Genomic DNA, 22,889 nt, shown 5'->3' with positions numbered 1-22,889 from the left:
GCCAAAATATAACTCCATAATACCAGCCTAGTTTGGCAAGGGTGGAAACTGGACTTTTATAGTCAGTTAACTCTCTTGCCTCGGGAAGATGTTCACCACGTGGTTTATACGTTTCTGTTTGAAGACTTCTGCTGAACGTGCATTTAATGAAAATGAATTCTTTGACTGTGCGCGTTGTAAGGAGACCCTGCATTACCGGAAAATGCCACACGAGATAAGTTCTTGGTTTTGTTTTACAATTATTTTTCTTTGGAACCTTTATATTACCCCTTCATTCTCCTGATGTAGGGTCAAGACGTTGCCCTGAAACGGCGTTACAAAGAATAAAAAAGTTGTTATCCATTAAAAGTGTCAAGTATTCTTTATATACCCGATAGTGTACTTTGACTCCCCTCTATAACGACTACTATTAACCAATTTTTAGAACCGTTGGTTTGAAAATCAGGATTTGGACGTTCAGAACATTTTGAATACATTAACAATGTAAACGATCATATTGAATCACTCGACGGTGTGCCGTGCCCGTGTCCTCGGTATAAGGCTGGCTCAATTTGGTTATCTGCCAATGTCCTCGATATAAGGCTGGCGCAATTTGAGATAGATAACCTCGACGGTGAGCATCTGCTGATCAACTGCACACTCTAGTATAAACAAAAATATTCACAAAATAGCTGTAACATATTCATATAAATAGTTCATATATCTCAATACGAATTTTTACACATCCATTCCGCGAGACATATACACCTACAAAATATATATTATACACCGTCTATATATACAAAAAGTATAAGCACTTTGATAGATGCACGAGCAGGATGTGCATAAGCCACTACAGGCTGTGGGCGTCTTTTAAAGACATGGAGGCTACATCTACAACCCTAGCAACTTGTCGGGTTAAAGAGATACGATTCGAGTCTGCACCCCTCGGGTTTTGTCTGACAATCGCCCTGAAAATGATTGGATCCACTCGTCCAATCACGACACATGAAAACACAAACTGACAGCTTCACAACCTGACGTCACTTCCGGTCACGTGACAATGTAACAGTACTCTATATCCGCACAGAAAGTCATAAAACGAGGTGTGAACCTTTCCTGCAAAGATGTTACCACTTCCGGTCGAACGAAGCAAAATGTCTGCCAGTCACGTGACTGATATGTAAATCGTTCCTGTCGCCAGAACAATGTCATTTCATGGATTGAAGTCACTTGAGCAGGCAACTCTTCTCAGTTTTTATCACACTGTTTTCCAAATTTTGCACTTTTGGTTTTCAGTCTCTTCAAACAACTCGTGACAACTCTCCGCCGACATGATGGTTCGCAGCGTTGCGTTTTCTTACGCAACTTCCGCTTGAACTTCTTGAAGTTTCCTGAGGACAGATAAAACAACGATGGGTTGTTAATAGTTCATGTAAAACTGCAGTAATTGCATCATTGGCCAGGCAATCCAGTGATTGACGCAAATGGGATACGATGAATGTATCAACCAAGTCAGCGAGGCTGACCACCTGGGCCCACCTGCACAAAGCGATCTTAGCCCTACGACTATTGTAAGCCAAGGGTAAAGTATGGGAGTTACGATCATCTTAGCGCTAAGATCGCTTTGTGCAAGTGGGTCTGGTCCCGTTCGTCGCCTCTGACGATAAGCATGGGTTGCTGAAGACCTATTCTAACCCTGATTGTCACGGGGTGATATCTGCGGAAGCCCATTAGGGTCAGAAACCTTTTTTTATCTTGAAAATTCAAATTATTTTGTTGAAAATTACATTTTTCTTATCTGACAACAGCGTCAGCTCAAAACAGTAGGTGAAGCCTTGGTAAGTTCATTGAATTTTCAACTTAATAACTTGAATTTTAAAGATAAAAACTTGAATATTTCAATAGAAATAATGGCATGGCTCTAATGGAAGGATATCATATTTATGAGCGAGTTGGTTTAAGGTTTCATTTATATGGTTACGTTCCAGCAACACGATTATGAGGCTCGGAGCGCATTGGCAGTCCTAGCAAATCAAATTTAAATAATTCAAATCTGTTGTCTGTCAATCCAACAGCTGACAAAAAACAATAACGCACAAACAATGTCTCAGTCACCTATCACCAAAGACGTTAAAAGATGGTACTTGTTGTTACCCTGTCTGGCGCTCGGCATTAAGGGGCTAAAACAAGGACTGGTCGGCTCGGAGTCAGTATACTGTGTCTGAGTGGGGTATTCATGTTAAACTGCGGCATGGTATCTCATTGAGCTAGCACTATAAATCGGCATCAGTCCGGACTAGTACAAGCAGCCACACACACACACACGTACATGCACGTCGCTATTTAAGTTCAATAATCTTGGACGCGACGTTAAACCCCATTTCACCTCACCTTACCTCAGCCACCTATCACGTCGTGGACCTTCAGATCTCTGACTAGCCTTGCTGTACTGTATGATAAGTCCATGAGTGTATAGTAATTCCATCCTTATAACAGGCAAGTCTAGATAAGGGGACAGTACAGGACGCCAGTCTTTTACAGGGACAAGTTGGTCTAATTATTTATATAATCTAGAAATTGTGATTTAAACTAATAATTTTGGCTTAGTGACGGGCCAAAGAGACAATATATATACTTCCTGTTTTGGTGTAACTTACGAACGTGAGTATGATACTGACAGGTGACCCGTGAAGATCCGGGGTAGAATAGGTCTTCAGCAACCCATGCTTGCCGTAAAAGGCGACTAACGGGATCGGGTGGTCAGGCTCGCTGACTTGGTTGATGCATGTCATTGATCCCAATTGCGTGGATCGATGCTCATGATATCAATCACTGGATTGTCTGGTCCAGACTCGATTATTCACAGACCGCCGTCATATAGCTTGAATATTGCTGAGTGCGGCGTTAAACAACCAACCAACCAACCAACCGACAGGTGCTGACAGATCAACGACAGTGATTGCCGCTACTGTAAGATTGACACACACGATCCTCCTCGAATACTCTTGTTCAAGGACGCATTACAAATTGTCACCCGCAGAAATATATGACTGGGTGTGTGTTTGTTGTTTTACGCCGCACACAACACTATTCCAGCTATATGACGACGGTTTGTTAATAATTGAGTCGAACCAGGCAATTGGTATCATGAACATCGATCCACGCAATTGGGATACGATGACATGCAATGAACCAATTCAGCGAACGGATCCCGTTAGTCGCCTCTATCGACAAGTATTAGTTGCTGAAGACTAATTCTACTCGGGATCTTCACGGGATGATATGTACGGAGACCCATTAGGCCACAAATTATTATTTTTCACTTGAAAATTCAAATTCTTATCTTAAAAATTCAAGACGCTATCTTGAAACGTCAAGTTCTTTTCTGGCACCGATACTGACCATCCAATCCACTTAGTCACGTCTTAGAAAAACATAGCCTGCTGGGGATCTGCATTTTAATCCCTGTTGGAGTGTATGGCTAATTTAGGGTCTTGAGGAATTCAACACGTGTTCAATACTTACTCTTGTTTGTGGCTCCTAGCACCTGGGACTGGGATATCGTAGCTCGAACCGCGGCGGCGGGTCTGTTTTCTGTCATCATTTCCGACACTCTCCCTGGAAGTGATAAAAGCCCGGAGTGAGTGAGTGAGTGAGTGAGTGAGTGAGTGAGTGAGCTCCTTAAACCCTCGAGGCTTATTTGCTATACATGACCCTCTATCATTGAGCAATACCGCCACTCCTTCCCTCTGGGCGCAATGTTATAGCACACGGCATGAAAGTAACGACCTAACGACCGTAAATGTATGTTATAGCATGGAGTAAGTTACGACCTTCGTAAGAGTATGTTTAAAATGGGTGTAATAGTACACGAAGCTATATGTTATAGCACGGGAGAAACGACCCTTCGTAAGTGTATATTATATCATAGAAACCTCGAACTTCGTAAGTGTATGTTTAAGCATGGGAGTAATGGATTCCGAGTGTATGTTTAAGCGTGGGAGTAAAGACTTCCGAGTGTGTGTTTAAGCATGGGAGTAAAGGCTTCCGAGTGTATGTTTAAGCATGGGAGTAAAGACTTCCGAGTGTGTGTTTAAGCATGGGAGTAAAGGATTCCGTAAGTGTATGTTAAAGCATGGGAGTAAAGACTTCCGAGTGTGTGTTAAAGCATGGGAGTAAAGACTTCCGAGTGTGTGTTTAAGCATGGGAGTAAAGACTTCCGAGTGTATGTTTAAGCATGGGAGTAAAGACTTCCGAGTGTGTGTTTAAGCATGGGAGTAAAGGCTTCCGTAAGTGTGTGGTTAAGCATGGGAGTAAAGACTTCCGTAAGTGTGTGGTTAAGCATGGGAGTAAAGACTTCCGTAAGTGTATGTTTAAGCATGGGAGTAAAGACTTCCGAGTGTGTGTTTAAGCATGGGAGTAAAGGCTTCCGTAAGTGTGTGGTTAAGCATGGGAGTAAAGACTTCCGTAAGTGTATGTTTAAGCATGGGAGTAAAGGCTTCCGTAAGTATATGTTTAAGCATGGGAGTAAAGACTTCCGAGTGTATGTTTAAGCATGGGAGTAAAGACTTCCGAGTGTGTGTTTAAGCATGGGAGTAAAGACTTCCGAGTGTGTGTTTAAGCATGGGAGTAAAGACTTCCGAGTGTGTGTTTAAGCATGGGAGTAAAGGCTTCCGTAAGTGTGTGGTTAAGCATGGGAGTAAAGACTTCCGAGTGTGTGTTTAAGCATGGGAGTAATGGCTTCCGAGTGTGTGTTTAAGCATGGGAGTAAAGACTTCCGAGTGTATGTTTAAGCATGGGAGTAAAGACTTCCGAGTGTGTGTTTAAGCATGGGAGTAATGGCTTCCGAGTGTGTGTTTAAGCATGGGAGTAAAGGCTTCCGTAAGTGTGTGTTTAAGCATGTGAATAAAGACTTCCGTAAGTATATGTTTAAGCATGGGAGTAATGGCTTCCGAGTGTGTGTTTAAGCATGGGAGTAAAGACTTCCGAGTGTGTGTTTAAGCATGTGAATAAAGACTTCCGTAAGTATATGTTTAAGCATGGGAGTAATGGCTTCCGAGTGTGTGTTTAAGCATGGGAGTAAAGGATTCCGTAAGTGTATGTTAAAGCATGGGAGTAAAGACTTCCGAGTGTGTGTTTAAGCATGGGAGTGATGGCTTCCGAGTGTGTGTTTAAGCATGGGAGTAAAGGCTTCCGTAAGTGTGTGTTTAAGCATGTGAATAAAGACTTCCGTAAGTATATGTTTAAGCATGGGAGTAAAGACTTCCGTAAGTATATGTTTAAGCATGGGAGTAAAGGCTTCCGTAAGTATGTGTTTAAGCATGGGAGTAAAGGCTTCCGTAAGTGTGTGTTTAAGCATGGGAGTAAAGGCTTCTGTAAGTGTATGTTTAAGCATGGGAGTAAAAGCTTCCGTAAGTGTGTGTTTAAGCATGGGAGTAAAGGCTTCCGTAAGTGTGTGTTTAAGCATGGGAGTAAAGGCTTCCGTAAGTGTATGTTTAAGCATGGTAGAAAAGACTTCCGCAAGTGTATGTTTAAGCATGTAACGACCGTACAACATTGGACTCATAACATTCGTAAGTCCATGTATAATAACCAAGGGAGTATGAGTGAGTGAGTGAGTTGGGTTTAACGCCGCTTTCAACAGTATTCCAGTTATATCACGGCGTGTCAGCTTAATGTGGGAGGAAAGTCCAAAGTGATGCAGGCACGGTGCAGACAAACCTAGAAACATAATCGGATCGAACCGGGATTCGAACCACAATCATAGGTTTCTGGCGTGCCCAAGGGACGCAACTCTGCCCAGCGAATCGCGGCACCTTAGACGCCTGGCCACCCGTACCCCCCATGGGTGTATGAAAATCTATGTTGAAAAACGAATGTCGTTTAACACAGCAGTCGGCCGGCCAAAAGAAAGTCTACACCAATATTTGACGTTTGCTAATATCAAACAAACAAGAAATGGTTTTTCAATGGTGATGTATTTTATACAGGTATCAAAGTTATGTTTTCGACCTAAGTTTTCAGTGTTTCCGCGACTGTTTACAGCCACAGGAACTCGTTATTGGTCAGTAAATAAAAATATATACCCCCTACATGTAAAATTCTCTGCTTACATATAGGGGGTATATATTTATTTACTGACCAATAACGAGTTCCTGTGTTTACAGCCTAGTAACGCTTTGACAACATTTGTAATGTTTTTGGCAAATCCAGTTTTCAAGTATTTACTTTCTTTCGCCCGGTTGTTTATATGATGTGTTTAATGTATGTTCTGCTTTAATGCTCTTCAAAGTCATATAATTATTAATAGCATATTAATCATACATACGACTTATCAAACGAATAAGTAATATATATGAATAGACATAAATTCACATTTTGAATAAAAACATTACCTTTTCTGACGGTCCACTTTAATACTTCTACTGAATTCCCTGTCGGCACGTCGAACATTAACGTTATTGAATGTTTCTCTTCGATCTGATAAACGTATCTGTCACCTCGTTTTGGCAGGCACATGGTGGAGAACAAAGATGGCGGCGGTGTGGTGGGCGGAAGTGACGTGGGTATGACCCTCGTTGTTGTAGAAGGTGTAGACTGTTTGTGCTTCTTTCGCTTTCTTCCTCCCTTTTTATTACAACGTCGCCGTCGTCGCTTGACTGTAAAAATGATAACGTCGTGAGTGAGTGAGTGAGTGAGTTAGGGATAACGCCGCTTTGAACATTATTTCAAAGGGGCGACAGTTCAAAAGTGGCGCTAAGAGAAGACAATAGCCACGTGGCATATTTGTAGCTGATCAGTGATAACGATGGGGCGAATATGAGGTTCGAACCCGTGAACAGTGGATCCTGGTATTGCTGAAGGACGCAACTCTGCCCAGCAAACTGAGAAACCACTCGGCCACCTCAGATCCACAACAGTGTATTGTATTGGGGAAAATTGAAACGATACACGTCTTAGACGTTTTTTTCACTGGTTTGAATCCGACGAACACGCGAATGCTGCTCACAAATCAAAGATCATAATCATCAATAATCCGGGATTCGAACCAATGATAAGCAGATCCTGGCACGACTTAGTTACGCAACTTTGTGCATTAAACTTCGGTGTCTTAGGCGGCCGAGTCAACGATGCCTCCAAGAATCTATGAAATTTACCATCGGATTGGTAACTTTAAAGCGTGTGAAACATGTTTTGATGATATGTATTTAGAAAGATGAAAAATAACAATTACAATATATACAACTAATATTCAGATCTACAATACACACACGCACACAAACGCACACGCACGCGCGCGCACACACACACACACACACACACACACACACACACACACACACACCCTGCCCACCTACGATGTCCGTACTAAACACGTGTCCATTTCAATCACGTGATATCAATCGTATGGCTCTCCTCTGGTGCTGCTCATCTAAAATTTGTCAATAACGGAAACCCCCGAGAGTTTGGGAGTGAAACGATGGTCGGGTTGTTGGCCCAGAACATTTTTTGTTTAACCTTAGTACAGCTCGGAGTGGAGCTTTATGACAACGTACCATCTTTTCCTTTCCGTCTCCTGCAGTTCCGGCCCCGATCTGTGACTCGGGTTCGTTTGGGACAAGTTTTGCAGCATTCTCCTTCCTTCTGGACAGGTGATGAGCACGGGAGTTTTTTGTCCGGGACACACTCCTTCCTCTTACAACTCACACTCCCCTCCTGGAACAAGCGAGAACAGTTCAGTCACTACTGATAAAACGAAATCGAACATCTACATCGAAACCTGGTTAACTCGAACTATTTAACTCGACACATCGCTTAGGGTGATGCAACTTAAGGGCCACCGCGGGTTTGCACTTTGGTTTCAAATCTTAAATCCGTTTGTCTCGAACTACAAGTTACTCAATTAGAGTCGAAGGTCCTGAATCTCGAACTCGAACTATTTAAACTCGACACATCGCTTAGGGTGATTCAACATAAGGGCCACCGCAGGTTTGGTCTTTGGTTTCAAATGTGAACTCCGTTTGTCTCGAACTACTGATTACACAATAAGAGTCAAATGTTTGGGTGTTTGTTAATATGGGTCGGTTTGTGACTTACTCTGTAGCTCATTACACATTCTCCGTTATCCGCTTATAACGAACTGACGGACATAACGAACATATTTTTTTGGTCCCGGCCTTTTGCTGTATATATGTTGTATATATGCTCACTACGGTTATATCGAACTAATATTAGTGGTCCCTTTGAGTTCGTTATAACCATAGTTTACTGTATATCCCTTCTATTAAGATAAATACCCTTGATTCATTCGCCACAATAGCTTCTTTTTGAACCGCATTCGAAAGAGACCCGAGAAAATTCGGGGTAGAATAGGTCTTCAGCAACCCATGCATGCCGTAAAAGGCGACTATGCTTGTCGTAAGAGGCGACTAACGGGATCGGATGGTCAGACTCGCTGACTTGGTTGATGCATGTCATCGGCTACCAGTTGCGTGGATCGATGCTCATGATGTCAATCACATGGGTTGTCTGGTCCAGACTCGATTATTTACAGGCCGCCGTCATATAGCTGGAATATTGCTGAGTGCGGCGTAAAACAACAAACAGAGCATTCGAAAGACACGCTGTTAAGACGAGCCGTACAATCAGATTATATTCAGTGGCAAGATGTATCCTGTGTAAAGATTACTTATTACTATAGAATGAAGATAGAATGCACTGGGTAACCGAGAGTGCTCGTTACAGTGTGTCAGTTAAAACTTGACGTCGTATTAGCAATTTTTCATCTGAATAGCGACGAGACGTTGCTCGTTGCACCCGGACTTACAGTACACTACTTTTCAAAACAATCTCCCCCTCAATCGTGATCCTGTAGCAACCGAATCGCGATCACCTACAGTGGTCCAGTCGCGATGAAGGGGACTTAATTTTGATCAGTAGGGTACATAGTCTGACGATGTCGCCACTGCGTGTACTTGAGATAGGTCAGACTCCTCAATCTGGTGCCTATGCCTGGTGCCATTAGTGTCTTGCGCTAATCACAGTGAGTCTTTGATAGGGTTTGAACTTATTATCCGACAAGTACAGTTAATGTAAACGACCTTATTCGACACTGCTAGTACTGAGGAACTGTAAGCATTTAAAAGCCAATTGTTTACAATTGCCAGTGTCGACATTTCACATTTGTTTTCTCGGGAACACAGGCGAAACGGGGCAAGGTTGAGAGGATTCTCGCGTTATTTCAACGTACAAGTCTAGTGAAGAAATTGATTGCGGTTTTGTCGTAACTTTAGTGGCGGATGTTTTCAGTTTGGTGCCGACTCTGCCTATCAATGTTTATCGTCTGTTTTATGCTATTTCCATCTTTCAAATTTGATCTCGGCCAAACATTTGCTACAAATGCACCTACCCCAAATAAGCTAAAAAGTGTAAACCCTTGACAAAGTTTACAGTAAACTACGGTTATAGCGAACTCAAAGGGACCACACATTTTAGTTCGTTATAACCGTAGTTCGTTATAAGCATATATACAGTATATATATACAGCAAATGGCCGGGACAAAAAAACCAGTTCGTTATATCCAGCACTTCGTTATAAGCGTGTTCGTTATAAACGTAGTTTACTATATATACTGCCGGGCCAAGGAAGTATACACACATGTTTGATGGTGACTAAAAATGGAACAAAGAAATGGTTACACCATGGCTTATTCGGGTATAAACAGTTGTGTTTTGGGGCTTAAGTTTGCAGTGTTTCGGTGATGTTTTTCATCCTAGTAACGTTGTTGATAACGTTTGTAACTTTTGGCCAAATCCAATTTTCAAGTTTATATTTTGTTTTGACCGACAATTTATATAATGATGTTCTTAAGCAGGACATTTTGCCAGATGATGAATTTCTTGCGCGGCGCACTGGTAGCCATTTTTAAGTTACAAATTTGATATTTGGATGTTATATACTTCATGAAAAAATGGATTCCCGCGACGTGTCATTATGAAAATGGCCTACACGGAGCCATCGCTGACAGCGATGCTTACCTTACATTTACAAAGCACACATTTGTCAGGGCCGTATGTGCCAATCAACGGATGCCACGTTTTGCCATTCGTCTTTCCAGCTGTACAATCTGCAAAAGAGCATCTCAGGACTTCAGCCAATTGCTGACACTGGGTCCGTGCATTGTAGTTACTAAATACAAGATAGTTCCTTTACAGTCAGGGAAGAAAACGCCACCCATTTGAATAAAACTAACCGTTTATCTCCATCAGGCATCTCGTGTCAAAAGCCAGATCAGCCATATTGAAAATCCTTGTTTCGAAAATGATCTACTATTATTATCTGTTTAGAACCACAAACAAATAATATTTAACGCCTGACGAAACATAAATGTCAATACTGTTATCTTTGAACATTAATAATATTTCATTAATAAAATGAATGGGATTGTAACATTACTAAGGGGAGATAACTACACTTGATATCGTGGACACTATTGTCATGAAACGAATACTTGAGATAATTTATAACCATCGTTTATAACAGATCCTTGTAAAAATAGAAATATCGCCCGACAGATTGAATTGCGTTATACAGAGAATCTTAATGAATGTCTTCCGAGCTCAAATGTTGATAAAACGAAGCTATCCGAGGTTATTATTACTTTTATCAACGCATCTTGAAATATGTGATCTTGGAAGAAACGAATTCTATTTACCCTTTAAAATCATTCTTCAAACCTTTTCTATTTGTAAACAGTAATAACCGTTGTCTTGAGTGTAAACAGTACAATTACAACTTAAGTGGCACAGATTAGTGATGTCATTTGATTGTGATGTCATGTAACAATGACGTCACAATGGTCTTCACAGCACTGTGATGCAATTTTACTGTTGCGATATCTCCTAGGAGTTATCACTTGATCTCACCCACGCAATATCTCCCATGGAAGCCAGTTTGGGGTGATAAAAGGCGCAGTCAGCATCATCTCAGCTACATCACGACTGGAAATACACTCAGGTGTACAAATTATGCTATAAGGCCGCCGACAAGATAAAATCACTAAGAACATGCAGCAAGGTTTTAGTCTATATTAAGGCCTTTAAACGACTTCGTCTAGAGCAGATCTACAATATTTTGCGAAACAATCATTAAATGCATGTAAAATGTGACTAAGTAATGAAAGATACAAGTTTAGAAATTAGTTTCACAGTAAGTAGAATGTAATGTTACATATAGGTCAATGTAAGGTCATGTAAAGAAGACATTGTTTCCCGCAAACATATTAACAAAGTTCATTCACATTTTTATTATCCCCAATAGGAGGGAAAACAATATTTGTTTTACATGACCTTAAAACTTTTTTCTAACGGGTTTATATCGAAAGAGAGATGAACATATTAGAAATTGTCTAAAGACATTTCAGAATGTGTGAGAAGGTTGTGCAAGTCCTGTGACTCATCCTCGATAATACAGGGTATTTTCTCCATTATGTTAAGGTAAACACCCTGGGCCCATCGCCTTTGGGATCGACTCGAAATAGGTGACGCTAAGGATAGCAGTCTACTCAAATTACATAGGCGGATCCACACACACACGCACGCACGCACGCACGCACACATACACCGCCCTTGAATTACACCTATGAGCGTGAGAAGTTCTATGAAGCTTACTGAGATGAGATAGGATGTTAATGATATCAATTCCTGATGCTATGGTGGCGAAGGGGCCCAGGGAATGTATTATAATAGAATAGAGATATGCTACACTGGATAAACGAGGATGCCAGAAACTAAACACGACTGGAAAAAATAATTGACAAATGATTCATACAGGAAATTGAATAGATCAAAGGTATTTTGGGTCGGCATGCTTCGTTTTGAGTCAAAAATCGACGATTCCAATCTGAATGCGACTCACTGATACCGGACGATTATACTACCGCTTCAGGCTAATAATGATTTTACACTTAGAAACGGCTGAAAACAAGAAATTCATTCGTGGAGTTCAGTTAAGATTACATTTCACAGTCGTGTTCAGTTCAGTTGCCGGCCAAGTTCTTACGCGAATGCTGTTTTAAATAGAAATTGCCTTGACCTTGCACTGATGTACACTTTCCCCAAATAAGCAGTACATCTTTTTAAAAATGGTTTTGCATGTTTGAATACATACTCCGAACAATGACAGGTCAATTTCATTTGAGGAACGACTAAAGTCGCCGAAATATGTCGGAATGTACCGAAGAACAAAAACAGCCCCATTCGTAACAAGTCGTCTCTTTCCGTGCAGCCAAAGAAAGGTTACCGGAACGATACGGATGGTCACGAGAAGTGACGAGAACAGCATAACACAAGAACGTGGTACTAAGATATGTTAATCTACAAAATATTGCCCAAATATCTGTCTTACCAGAATCGGAGACATTGTCTGGTCGCTCACCTGAAAGAATTTTGTTTACATAATCTTCGTAATCGTCCTCTTCTGTAAGGGAAGAGCAAAAATAACGCTACTAGAGTGGTCTCCCTTTAAAGAGAGTTATCTTTAAAACTATGCGTTAAGCAACTATCGCTTTTAATCTGAATAGTTTGTGTTAACTTAACTAGACAGGCATTCAATATTACTCATTGAAATTGTTATTTAAAAATGTAAAAAAGCCTAGTTCTACATGCAAATACAAAGTGACCAATAAAGATTATATCAGGTATGTCTCGGCAGTTTCAAATTAAAAAACCGCCAAATTGATATACTGGTTTTGTTGGTTTTTTTGTTTGTTTTTTTGTTTTTTTGTTTTTTTTTGGGGGGGGGGGGGGGGGGGGGGGGGAGGAGGAGGAGAGGGTGTGTGTTAGTGGGGGGGAGGGGGGGGGGGGTGAATTTTAATAAAATGTTTTTGGAGCAAACTAATGCATGTCTTGAAACAGAGACAGAAATGCTAATCTGTTTCTAATAACAATTCAAGCACCTCGTCCCCTCACCGACCACACCCTAAATATTGAATGATTAAATGGTCGGTCAATAAATTAAAGTGCTGAATTGATTAAGTTTTGACCTGAATTTGCCAAATCGACTTTAAATTACTTGAATTTATTCCCCTTCGTTCATTTTAATATCGGGGGTAATTTGGTTGGTTGCCATACCCACGACATCATCCCGTGAGACAGTTGTAATCTTTGCAACGGGACAAAAGCAGAATTTGACCATATCAGCTACAATTTCTTGTTCTACTTTGCGGAGGATTTATTTATCAGAAAGAAAAACTTATCAATATTCTTCCTCTGTTTTCAGTTATAGTTTGTTTATTTGAATCTGGAGAAAGTATAGCTAGTAAATCATGGTATCCAGGATAAACATTTATCTCAATAGAACGGGTTTGTTGACTGGTTCACTACTGTACCGGAAGTGATACGGTCGCCATCTTACCTTCACAGTGAGGGCAGCAGTCATCGGAAACATTAATGTATTTTTTACAGCTTTCTTTTTTCTCACACGTTTTGAGATGACAGAGGACTTGGGCCGTCTGAAATAATCGAAGTCAAATGAATCCTATGTGGGATAACACTTTGTATTGCTCAAATGAAGTATTGAGACTATAGGGAATAACGCATCCAGTATGTGTTCCTCTGGACTGGATCCACAAAGCGATCTTAGCGCTACGACTATCGTTAAGTAGGTGAAATTGGGTATAACGCCCCTTTGAACAGTATGTCGGCCACATCACGGCTTGTCAGCTTAACGTGGGAGGAAGGCCCGAAGTGATGCAGGTACTAGAAACATAACCGGGATTCGAACCCAGGATTATAGCATTCTGGCGTTTCCAAGGGAGGCAACTCTGCACAGTGAACTGCGGCACCTAAGACGACACTATGCCCCGCTTCTTATACTATGTGTTGGTTGGTTGGTTGGTTTGTTGGTTGTTTAACGCCGCACTCAGCAATATTCCAGCTATATGACGGCGGCCTGTAAATAATCGAGTTTGACCAGACAATCCAGTAATTGACATGAGCATCGATCCACGCAATTGGGATCGATGACATGCATCAACCAAGTCAGCGAGCCTGACCACCCGATCCCGTTAGTCGCCTTTTACGTCAAGCATCGTCACCTTTTACGGCATGCATGGGTTGCTGAAGACATATTCTACTTCGGAATCTTTACGGGTCTTATACTATGTGTGTGGGCGGTCGGGTAGCCTAGTGGTTCGATTCCCGACATGGGTACAATGCGTGAAGCCCATTTCTGGTGTCCCCCGCCGTGATATTGCTGGAATATTGCTAAAAGCGGCGAAACCTATACTCACTCACTATACTATGTGTGTAAACGTGAGCTAGTAGACTGACACTAACAACAGATTTATTCATGTCTTTATTAGCTGGTTATTACTATCGCTTTATTAACAGGGTCATCATTCCTGACAATAGAGCCGAATCTATGAGGCTTCGCGGAAATGCAAATCTTTGCCCAAGTGTCACGTCACGTGACTAGTCCACCTACCTGACAGAAGCACATGACACACTGATCATTCCTCGTGGCCTTCAGGCCCGTTCGGTTGGATGGAAACATTGTTCCATCTTCGTAAATCTCTCCATCAAACCTACATCCGGGGTTGTCTGTGTCCTTCCCACTTCCGTCACTCGTCTGGACTGTAGGAGGAATGTTGTCAAATGGGTCTAAATAAGAACAGTGTCCCCTTTTCACACATGAAAAGGCATAAGGCAAACAAAAGCAACAAAGGAAACGTAAGAGAGCGCCGAGAAGCACAGAAGTATTTCAAAAGGGAAAATGGATTGTGGACTCTTTTCCGCGAAGTATTTCAAACATTAATACAAAATGGTGGACGTGGACGCCGGGCACAGCTGTATTTCTAACAGTAAAATATACAAACTGGTGTACATTATACCGCTCTGGGTTTGGCATATCCAATTTACTTCAGACATCCTAGTTTTTCACATCCGCATCATCAGGTTTTATTAAGTTAAATCATCTAGCACCGAGAGTCCATGAGGTCAGGATGACCTTGAAAATGAATTAGAACTATGAGACCGCCTTTTTTTCGTAGTGTTCTTTAAAGTTGTTTAAAGTATTTTTTTATTTTGACGATGTCTCCAAATAGAATAGAGAACAAAACAAGAGTGAGTGTGTGAACAAGAACTTCATACTTCTGAATTCCTCTGAAAACTGAATTAATAATGGTTGTTAATTACATTAGCATTCTGAAATTGTGTTGCGTTACTTTGTTAATAGGTTTAGTTACAGGACCATTTGCAAAAAATAACGACTGAAAAATACAAACATAACTGAACAATAACAACACCTTAGTAGGGTGGGGGCATTCGTGAGAAAGTGAAAATAATCTTTAATCAAATCAAAACCAACAACATGTATTTTATACCGCCGTCAAGCTGAATAAAGCAATGATCGAATTTTACCATTAAACATCTGATCAATAAGCCATCTACTGGAATGTTTAGCTAAACGTGAGATGCTATCACCAATATCAAACAGCGGTGTTCACAGCAAAGCAGTGAGCAAATACTGCAGTTACATCGCGGTAGCCTGCAAAGTGAGAGTGGATCTGGAGCAAGCAAACCAACGACGAGCATCGAACACCCGACATCGGGATACAATGACAAACAACAACAGCCACGACCCAACGAATGGCTTATACATGCATTTGAAAAGTTCTTACACAAAAGATGTGACGTTAAATATTAACTCACTCACTCACTCTTACACAAAAGGGTGACCCATCTTTATATGAAACGCCACATCAGTGTAACCCACTCAACACACATCTTTTTTGAAATTTGGGGTTTACACATGTCCAAGTTCGAGATATACTACGATATCAGAAACAGGTGATAATATGGAATATAGTTTTAAATATATTTTTCATAATGAATGGCTTAAGCAAACACGATTAACCATGCATGTTTCACAGGGATGTTAAAAAGATAGAATATATAACATAATATATTAAGAGGTACGAAAGTTCAATCGGGACCACTGATAAATAATGCATGTCCCTCATCGAGGTAAGATATCATCTCACAAGATGTTGTTACCAGTGGTTGCGTTACGAAACGTCTCCTTCCTCTATACTAAACTCCACATTCACGGTCGAATGAAATTAAGCTGGGTCGTTTGAAGAAGGTTGCATTATACAGCTTCAGGGCGCTGGTCACGTGACCTACCTTGGCAGGTCAGGCAGCATTTGCCGGGAACGATAATCGGTGTTTCACATTTTGGACGTGGGCATTTTTCCGTCACGCAGTTGGTTTTCCCCGTCTGTAAAGACAAAAGATGAAATAACATTGTTTATACTTGCACAGGACCAGATAAAAACAAAAAAGATTATCAGTATTAGAAACATATAAAATTTGTGTTTTTTCATTAAAATAACATATATTATCACATGATTTTTTTCTTCCTACATAAACACCTACACTCGTCTACATTTCACGAATACACTGTATTCGTGAAAGGCAACATTTTTTTATTGAATTTCAAAGCATTTAATTTTTTTGTTTTTGCGTTTCAAATGATACAATCCCATTAGTTACATACTGAACAATAACGTTAGGGATCATAAATATTTTTTGGATATTTTGTTTTATGAAATTGTGAGCTCAGTCTTCACTACAACACATCCCCCCCCACCCCCACCCCACCCCCCGCCAAAAAAACCACAAAAAACCCACCAAAAAAAACCAACCAGCCCCCCCAAACTTGATGATCCATAACTTTTTTTGTTCAGTATACTTCAAAGAACGCCACATTGTTTTCCTCGTACCAAATTGTGTTTCCATCCACACATTACTTATCTCCAAATTTATATGGAATTTGAAGACACACATACATTTTCTCTGAAAGAAGATGTCAAATACATTTTTACGACTTAAAAATCATGACTTTTCTAAACTGCCGGTCAAAGAAAATTATGCTGCCGTGAAATTGCGCCCCCTATGTTCCTTGAGACGTCATGTGCGCGTCAACTGTTGTGAGATACTCCTTGATATGAGACCTGTGAAGATCCGGGGTAGAATAGGTCTTCAGCAAACCATGCTTGCCGTTAAAGGCGACTGTGCTTGTCGTAAGAGGCGACTAACGGTATCGGGTGTCAGGCCCGCTAACTTGGTTGATTCATGTCATCGTATCCCAATTTCGTGGATCGATAGTCATGATGTCACATTTGGATTGTCTGGTCCAGACTCGATTATTTACAGACCGCCGTCATAAAGCTGGGATATTGCTGAGTCCGGCGTTAAACAAAACAAACAAACAAACAAACAAACAAACATTGATATAAAGCAAGTAATATCACCAATGATACCAGTACCAAATAGGTCACCATCCAATGACCATTTCTTTTTGTTCATTTTTAGCCACCGTCTAACACGGATGTATCCTTTTGTTTATTTCCAGTTTATCAAGTCTAATGAATGAAGTTATTTTTTTCACCAAAAAAAGTCGGACCCTAGCTTAAAGTCACTCTGGTCAGCCCCCTTGTTGACAACGCCAGGGAGAATGTTGTAGATCTGTCTCCACCAAACGAAAACAAAATCTCTAACGACATTGTTGTTTGTCATCAATACGGCTGAATTTTGATAGAAAGTCCGGTTTATACCGTGGCATTTCCTATAAATCTCCCATGATGCCCAGCCACACTAAACACCCGCCAATAACTCATCATTTCAAGAAATGCTGTCCAGAGGTGGAGAAGGTTGTGTTTGGTGTGCAATCTGACACCGCAAAGATGTTATCCGTGTTTTGTCACCCCTTGAAATAACCCGTGCTGAAAGAAATTGATTAATCGAGTCCAATGGTGTCATTGTGTCGGGTATTACCGACAAAAACGCGGTTGGAAGGGGTCAATTTTCTATCATTTTCATCTGAAGAAAACGGGTAACGCCCAGCTATACGTTTCGACTAGATAGGAGGTATCGAATTAATCATCTATAGGATAACACGCTGGCAATTTCAATAGGAGAAGAGCCCCGGATGTAAGTTGTTTTTTTTGCTTTGATAGGCGAGAGCGAGAGAGCGAGAGAGAGAGAGAGAGAGAGAGAGATATATATAGAGAGAGTGAGATATTGTGTGCATGCGTTGTTGTGTATGCGTGTCTCTGTGTGTGCCTGTGTGCAGTCTATGTGTGTGATGTTTCTTTCAGTCAGCGCTCCAAGACACCACTGTTATTAAGATATGTTGTTTTTCAAAGTTTCTAGCATGTCGTTGATCGTTCCTTTCTGGACTGTATAGGTTGAGGCTCATTACGTTTTTAAACTGTCACCCCCTTAAACGGCTGGAATTGACCTTCTTATCCGGTTGCGCCCTTGGCGCTCAGACGCTTTATGATGTGTAAAGACAAAAACCAGTCTACTCGGACCTGTTGGGAACATTTGTGAAAGACTTACTGACAAAGAGGCAGGATGTTTATCTGTATTGTATATGACAAACATAATGACTCTCTTGTCAGTATAAAGCCCATTTCTGGTGTCCACCGCCGTCATATCGCTCGAATATTGCTCAAAGCCGCGTAAAACCATACTCACTCTCTCACTCGTTTCTGTTTAGAGTGAGCGATTGTTTTCAACAATATTTCAGAAACATTGGCTTCATACAATAAACCCATGTATGGATTCGAACCTGGACTTAGTCGCGATAAGTAATCGTTTCTGCCACTAAGCATCTCACCGCCACTTTGTAAAGTAGTATTAAGGTGAGTGAGTTGGGTTTAACGCCGCTTTGAATAGTATTCCAGTTATATCACGGTGTGTCAGCTTAATGTGGGAGGAAAGCTCGAAGTGATACAGGTCTGAGACATTTACCACGAGTATGGTGCTGACAAAGCTAGGAACATAATCGGGGCGAACCGGGATTCAAACCACAATCAAAGATTTCTGGCGTGCCCAAGGGACGCAACTCTGCACAGCGAATTGCGACGCCTCAGACGACTGGGCCACCCGTGCCCCCGAAGTATTAAGGAGTCAGTTGGTATACATGTAAAATTATGAATAACGGCTATCATAAAACTATATCACACTGTAATCCCTTGACGCCATCTTGTCTTTATTCACCACAAACAGGTCCATTATTCATCGAGGAAATACAAACATAACAAAACACATATCCTGTTCAGGAATATGAATCAAAACATCATAAATATGTACGAATTTTATATGTTACTCGATTTCAACAGATGTCAGAGGCTGATGATTAATCAGTCTGTCTTGAAGAGCTAACAAGACAGTCACGAGACTGTCAACATGAAAGGAAGACTCGGGCATATCCCACAGGCAACACACACGTCATATGTCAGACCTACATATGAAAAAACAAACTAACATATGTCCAAAATGATGGGAATGTTTACTTTATTTTTTTTCAATTTTCAAGACCAAATAACTGGCATATACATCACACACTGTGCTATTTATTCCCTGGGAATCTTGCGGAGTTGCGTCCCTTAGGCGTGGGATCGAATTCCGTTTCAACCCTTTTATGGGTCTAGATTTGTCAGCACCATACTTGTGCATGTGGGTTTGACTTAAATTGTAAACGTTTGAGACCTGTATCACTTCGGGCTTTCCTCCCACATCAAGCTGATATGCCGTGATATAACTGGAATACTGTTCAAAGCGGCTTTAACCAATCTCCCTCACTCAGCATAACACTTGCTATTTGTTCACAGTAACCTTCGGTTCGGGTGAGCTAAAAACATTAAAAAATTAACAAACTAATACACTGGTTCTGTTTTCATGACCTGCACGTCATTCCGAAATAATCTTTTTTACGATGGCGTCACAACCCTGAACATTTTTCAAATTTCTGTACATGACGCATGTTGGGTTGAAAGGATATGCGTGATTGACAGGCAAAACGACCCAACAGTAAACAACGTCGTTGTGACGTCGACACATTATAATTAGCTCACCTGACATGAAGCAAACCACGTTAAAGTCCACTTGACAGAAACGCACCCAGCGACGGTTCATATTTCATCTGTAGAATTTAATTCTACCCTCAGTTACGTTTAATCTGAACTTCAAAATTTAAAAGGAGCGGCGGGGTAGCCTGGTGGTTAAAGCGTTGGCTCGTTACGGCGAAGACCCGAGTTTGATTCCCCTCATGGCTTCCCTGTGTGATATTGCTTGAATCTTGCTAAAAGCGGCATTAAACCATACTCACTCACTCACTCTAATCTTAAAACGGAACTATGCTGGCGAATGGGTCCAGCGTCTTTTGGATAAACATCCTGGGCCGCGTCCCACAGAGCGATCTTAGTGCCACGTTGATCGTAAGCCTATGATAAAGTATGGGAGTTACGACCAACTTAGCACTAAGATCACTTTGTGGAACGGGTTCCTGGGCCTATTCGCCTTCATAGTTTCGCCTTGGACGTGACGCCATCGGGTCATTCCAATCGTTCTTCACGAAGCTGTGGCACGGTATTGATCGTAATAGAATAATGTTTGTTTGTTTGTTTGTTTGTTGGTTAACGCCGCACTCATCAATATTTCAGCTCTATGACGGCGGTCTGTAAATAATCAAGTCCGGATCAGACAATCCAGTGGTTGACATCATGAGCGTCGATCCACGCAATGTGGATATGAAGACATGCATCAACCAAGTCAGCGAGTCTTTTACGGCAAGCATGGGTTACTGAAGACCTATTCTACCCCGGATCTTCACGAGTCTAATAGAATAATAATACACTGGATAATTGAAGATGAGGTTGAAATAGATTTTGAGAAAGAATAATCTAAGATGCCTAGCTCAACGTTTTCTTTGACTTATATCACAATGACGGAATACTGCTGACGTGACATAAATTGTTTCACAATAGTTTGAAGCTAGAGTTTCTTTTCTTTCAAAATTTTGTCTCTTAATTCACGGAGGTAAACAATGTTCGTCATTACTCTTAAGTTTTCTTTTCGTCTCTCTAAAACCTTGCGTCCAGACAAGGAAGCGTCACATTATCTGCTAGCGGAATAAAGTGCCCCCCATGTTGATACACTCCGGTCAAGACATTAAAACCTCATGAACTACCGGGGACCGTCTCACAACTTGTAATGTACTTATATTCCTTCGCCGTGGAACATGTTTACGTGCCGAGTGAAGTGAAACCCTTTGACCGGTAATATAAATAAAGTAGGCTTTTCATTCCACTTACATAGGAAAGTAGGAAATAATGAAGAAATTAAGATTTGACTATTAAACTTTTGAACGCTTGAGACGACCCCAACACCGGGCAGACGTTGGACGCCAAGATGGCGGAGTGGTCGTCTGTTGGGTCACGTGGTAATGTATTTGTCGCCAGTTTCTATTTACTCACCTGTTCGCACGTGCAGTTGATGCAAGGTGTAGTTCCAAGGGGCCTAAGGACCGGGTGCCACGTCTCGCCCACAGCATATTTACGTCCGTCTAAAGTGCACCCCGTCTCTGTCGATAAACAACATAACAGTGATGCTTATGCCTCATGAAATAAGCCATGTTTCTTCTCAGGGACCGACCTCCATTTCAAGCTGAGTCTGTAGCATTTCTACGGAAGCCCATTAGGGCCACAAAATTATTATTTTTTCATCTTGAAAATTAAAGTTCTTATCCTGAAAAATATTTTCAGGAAACAGTGTGAGCTCTAAGCAGAAAATGGGAAGTTCATTTGTTGAATTCAGCTTATCGTAGTGAGTATGGTTTTACGCCGCTTTTAGCAATATTCCAGCAATATCACAGCGGAAAATTGGCTTCACACATTGTACCCATGTGGGGAATCGAACCGTGGTCTTCGGCGTGACGAGCCAACGCCTTAACCACTAGGCTACGTCACCGCCTCCAGTTTATCTTGAATTTTATAAACAGTATCTTGAATGTTCAACTTAATACCTTGAAGTTTCAACTTGGCAGTTTGAATGTTCAAGACAAGACATGTTCATGGCCCTAATGGGCTTCCGTACATTTCTAATTGGGATACAAGGAGTACAAGTACCATGTTGCATTTAATGTTTTGGAAATTAGGGACAGAATAGATCGCTCACTACTTGTAGTATATCTCTGGAAGTTACCGAACTCTAGTTCTCTGACAAAACATCCTATTTGCGGGCGTTCAGCAGGCCCTAACGGACACTTTATTTTGTACATAGAACAAAGTGCTACTACCACACCGGAATATAAATTAAGTGGCGACGTATCTAAAACGTCAAAAATACCCCCCCCCCCCCCCCCCCCCCCCTTCACACACACTCCGCGCCCCGATCTCCCTTCGCAATATGCCCCTCCCTGGGACATGGTGGAGCCAAGCGTGAACGCTGCCTATAAATACAACCCCACTGAATCCATGGTAGACAGACAGTATATATCAATCAAACTACATTCCCCACCAAAACCTACTTAATGCACCCGTTGACCTCCCCCATCTGGTATATATAGATATTAATCTTCTGTTAGAGCTGGCGGGATGCGCGCCATTGCTAACCCACAGCCCTGACAAGCCTCCGTCCGTTCTGTATCACTAGAAGAGCGTCGTTGCTTGTCTATTGCTACTGGTCGGATAACATGGGGCCGTAAGACGACCGTAAGTCATTGTAAGAAAAGGGTCGTGCTGCTTGCCAAGAAATCTTTTTTGACACTTGAACGACGGTACATTGCAGAGTAGGTGCGTTGAAGAAAGTCTTTCTTTGGTGATTAAAGTTAGTTGTGCACGTGAACGTGTCACCTTATCATAAACCATATGAAAATATGGATGTCAGTTATTTTTATTTATTTTATTATATCGTAATTATATGTTACTTTTTAGAATGAAGAGTTGCTCCACTAAGCGTGCCTGAAAAAAATAATCGTGGACTCGAATCCTGGTTCGCCAGATTATGTTTCAAGGTTTGTCAGCACCACACCCGTGCTCGTGGGTTTCACGAAAGTG

General features: G+C 41.3%; 1 protein-coding gene across 4 annotated transcripts in view; it reads right to left on the bottom strand.

Moving 5' to 3' along the window:
* Positions 1 to 237: 237 nt before the first annotated feature.
* Positions 238 to 22,889, bottom strand: part of LOC124139585 (chordin-like protein 1) — a 41,808-nt gene continuing 19,156 nt past the window's right edge. Inside the window, exons 3-12 of one of the 4 annotated variants that reach the window (XM_048391176.1) lie at positions 21,309 to 21,415; positions 16,168 to 16,261; positions 14,468 to 14,643; positions 13,397 to 13,493; positions 12,389 to 12,460; positions 10,021 to 10,109; positions 7,539 to 7,698; positions 6,378 to 6,641; positions 3,508 to 3,600; positions 238 to 1,373 (exon numbers count right to left, since the gene is read on the bottom strand). In XM_048391176.1, the coding sequence (XP_048247133.1) occupies positions 1,231 to 1,373; positions 3,508 to 3,600; positions 6,378 to 6,641; positions 7,539 to 7,698; positions 10,021 to 10,109; positions 12,389 to 12,460; positions 13,397 to 13,493; positions 14,468 to 14,643; positions 16,168 to 16,261; positions 21,309 to 21,415 (1,295 nt within the window). In that variant the 3' untranslated portion in view covers positions 238 to 1,230. The remainder of the gene's footprint in view (positions 1,374 to 3,507; positions 3,601 to 6,377; positions 6,642 to 7,538; positions 7,699 to 10,020; positions 10,110 to 12,388; positions 12,461 to 13,396; positions 13,494 to 14,467; positions 14,644 to 16,167; positions 16,262 to 21,308; positions 21,416 to 22,889) is intronic. The other 3 variants (XM_048391178.1, XM_048391179.1, XM_048391177.1) reach the window with 3 other exon arrangements.

The sequence above is a fragment of the Haliotis rufescens genome, unplaced genomic scaffold (assembly GCF_023055435.1).
Source record: "Haliotis rufescens isolate VD_foot unplaced genomic scaffold, xgHalRufe1.0.p SCAF_9, whole genome shotgun sequence".
Lineage (NCBI taxonomy): Eukaryota > Metazoa > Mollusca > Gastropoda > Lepetellida > Haliotidae > Haliotis > Haliotis rufescens.
The sequence above is the reverse complement of the archived record's forward strand: the minus strand, read 5'-3'. Positions and strand labels throughout refer to the sequence as shown.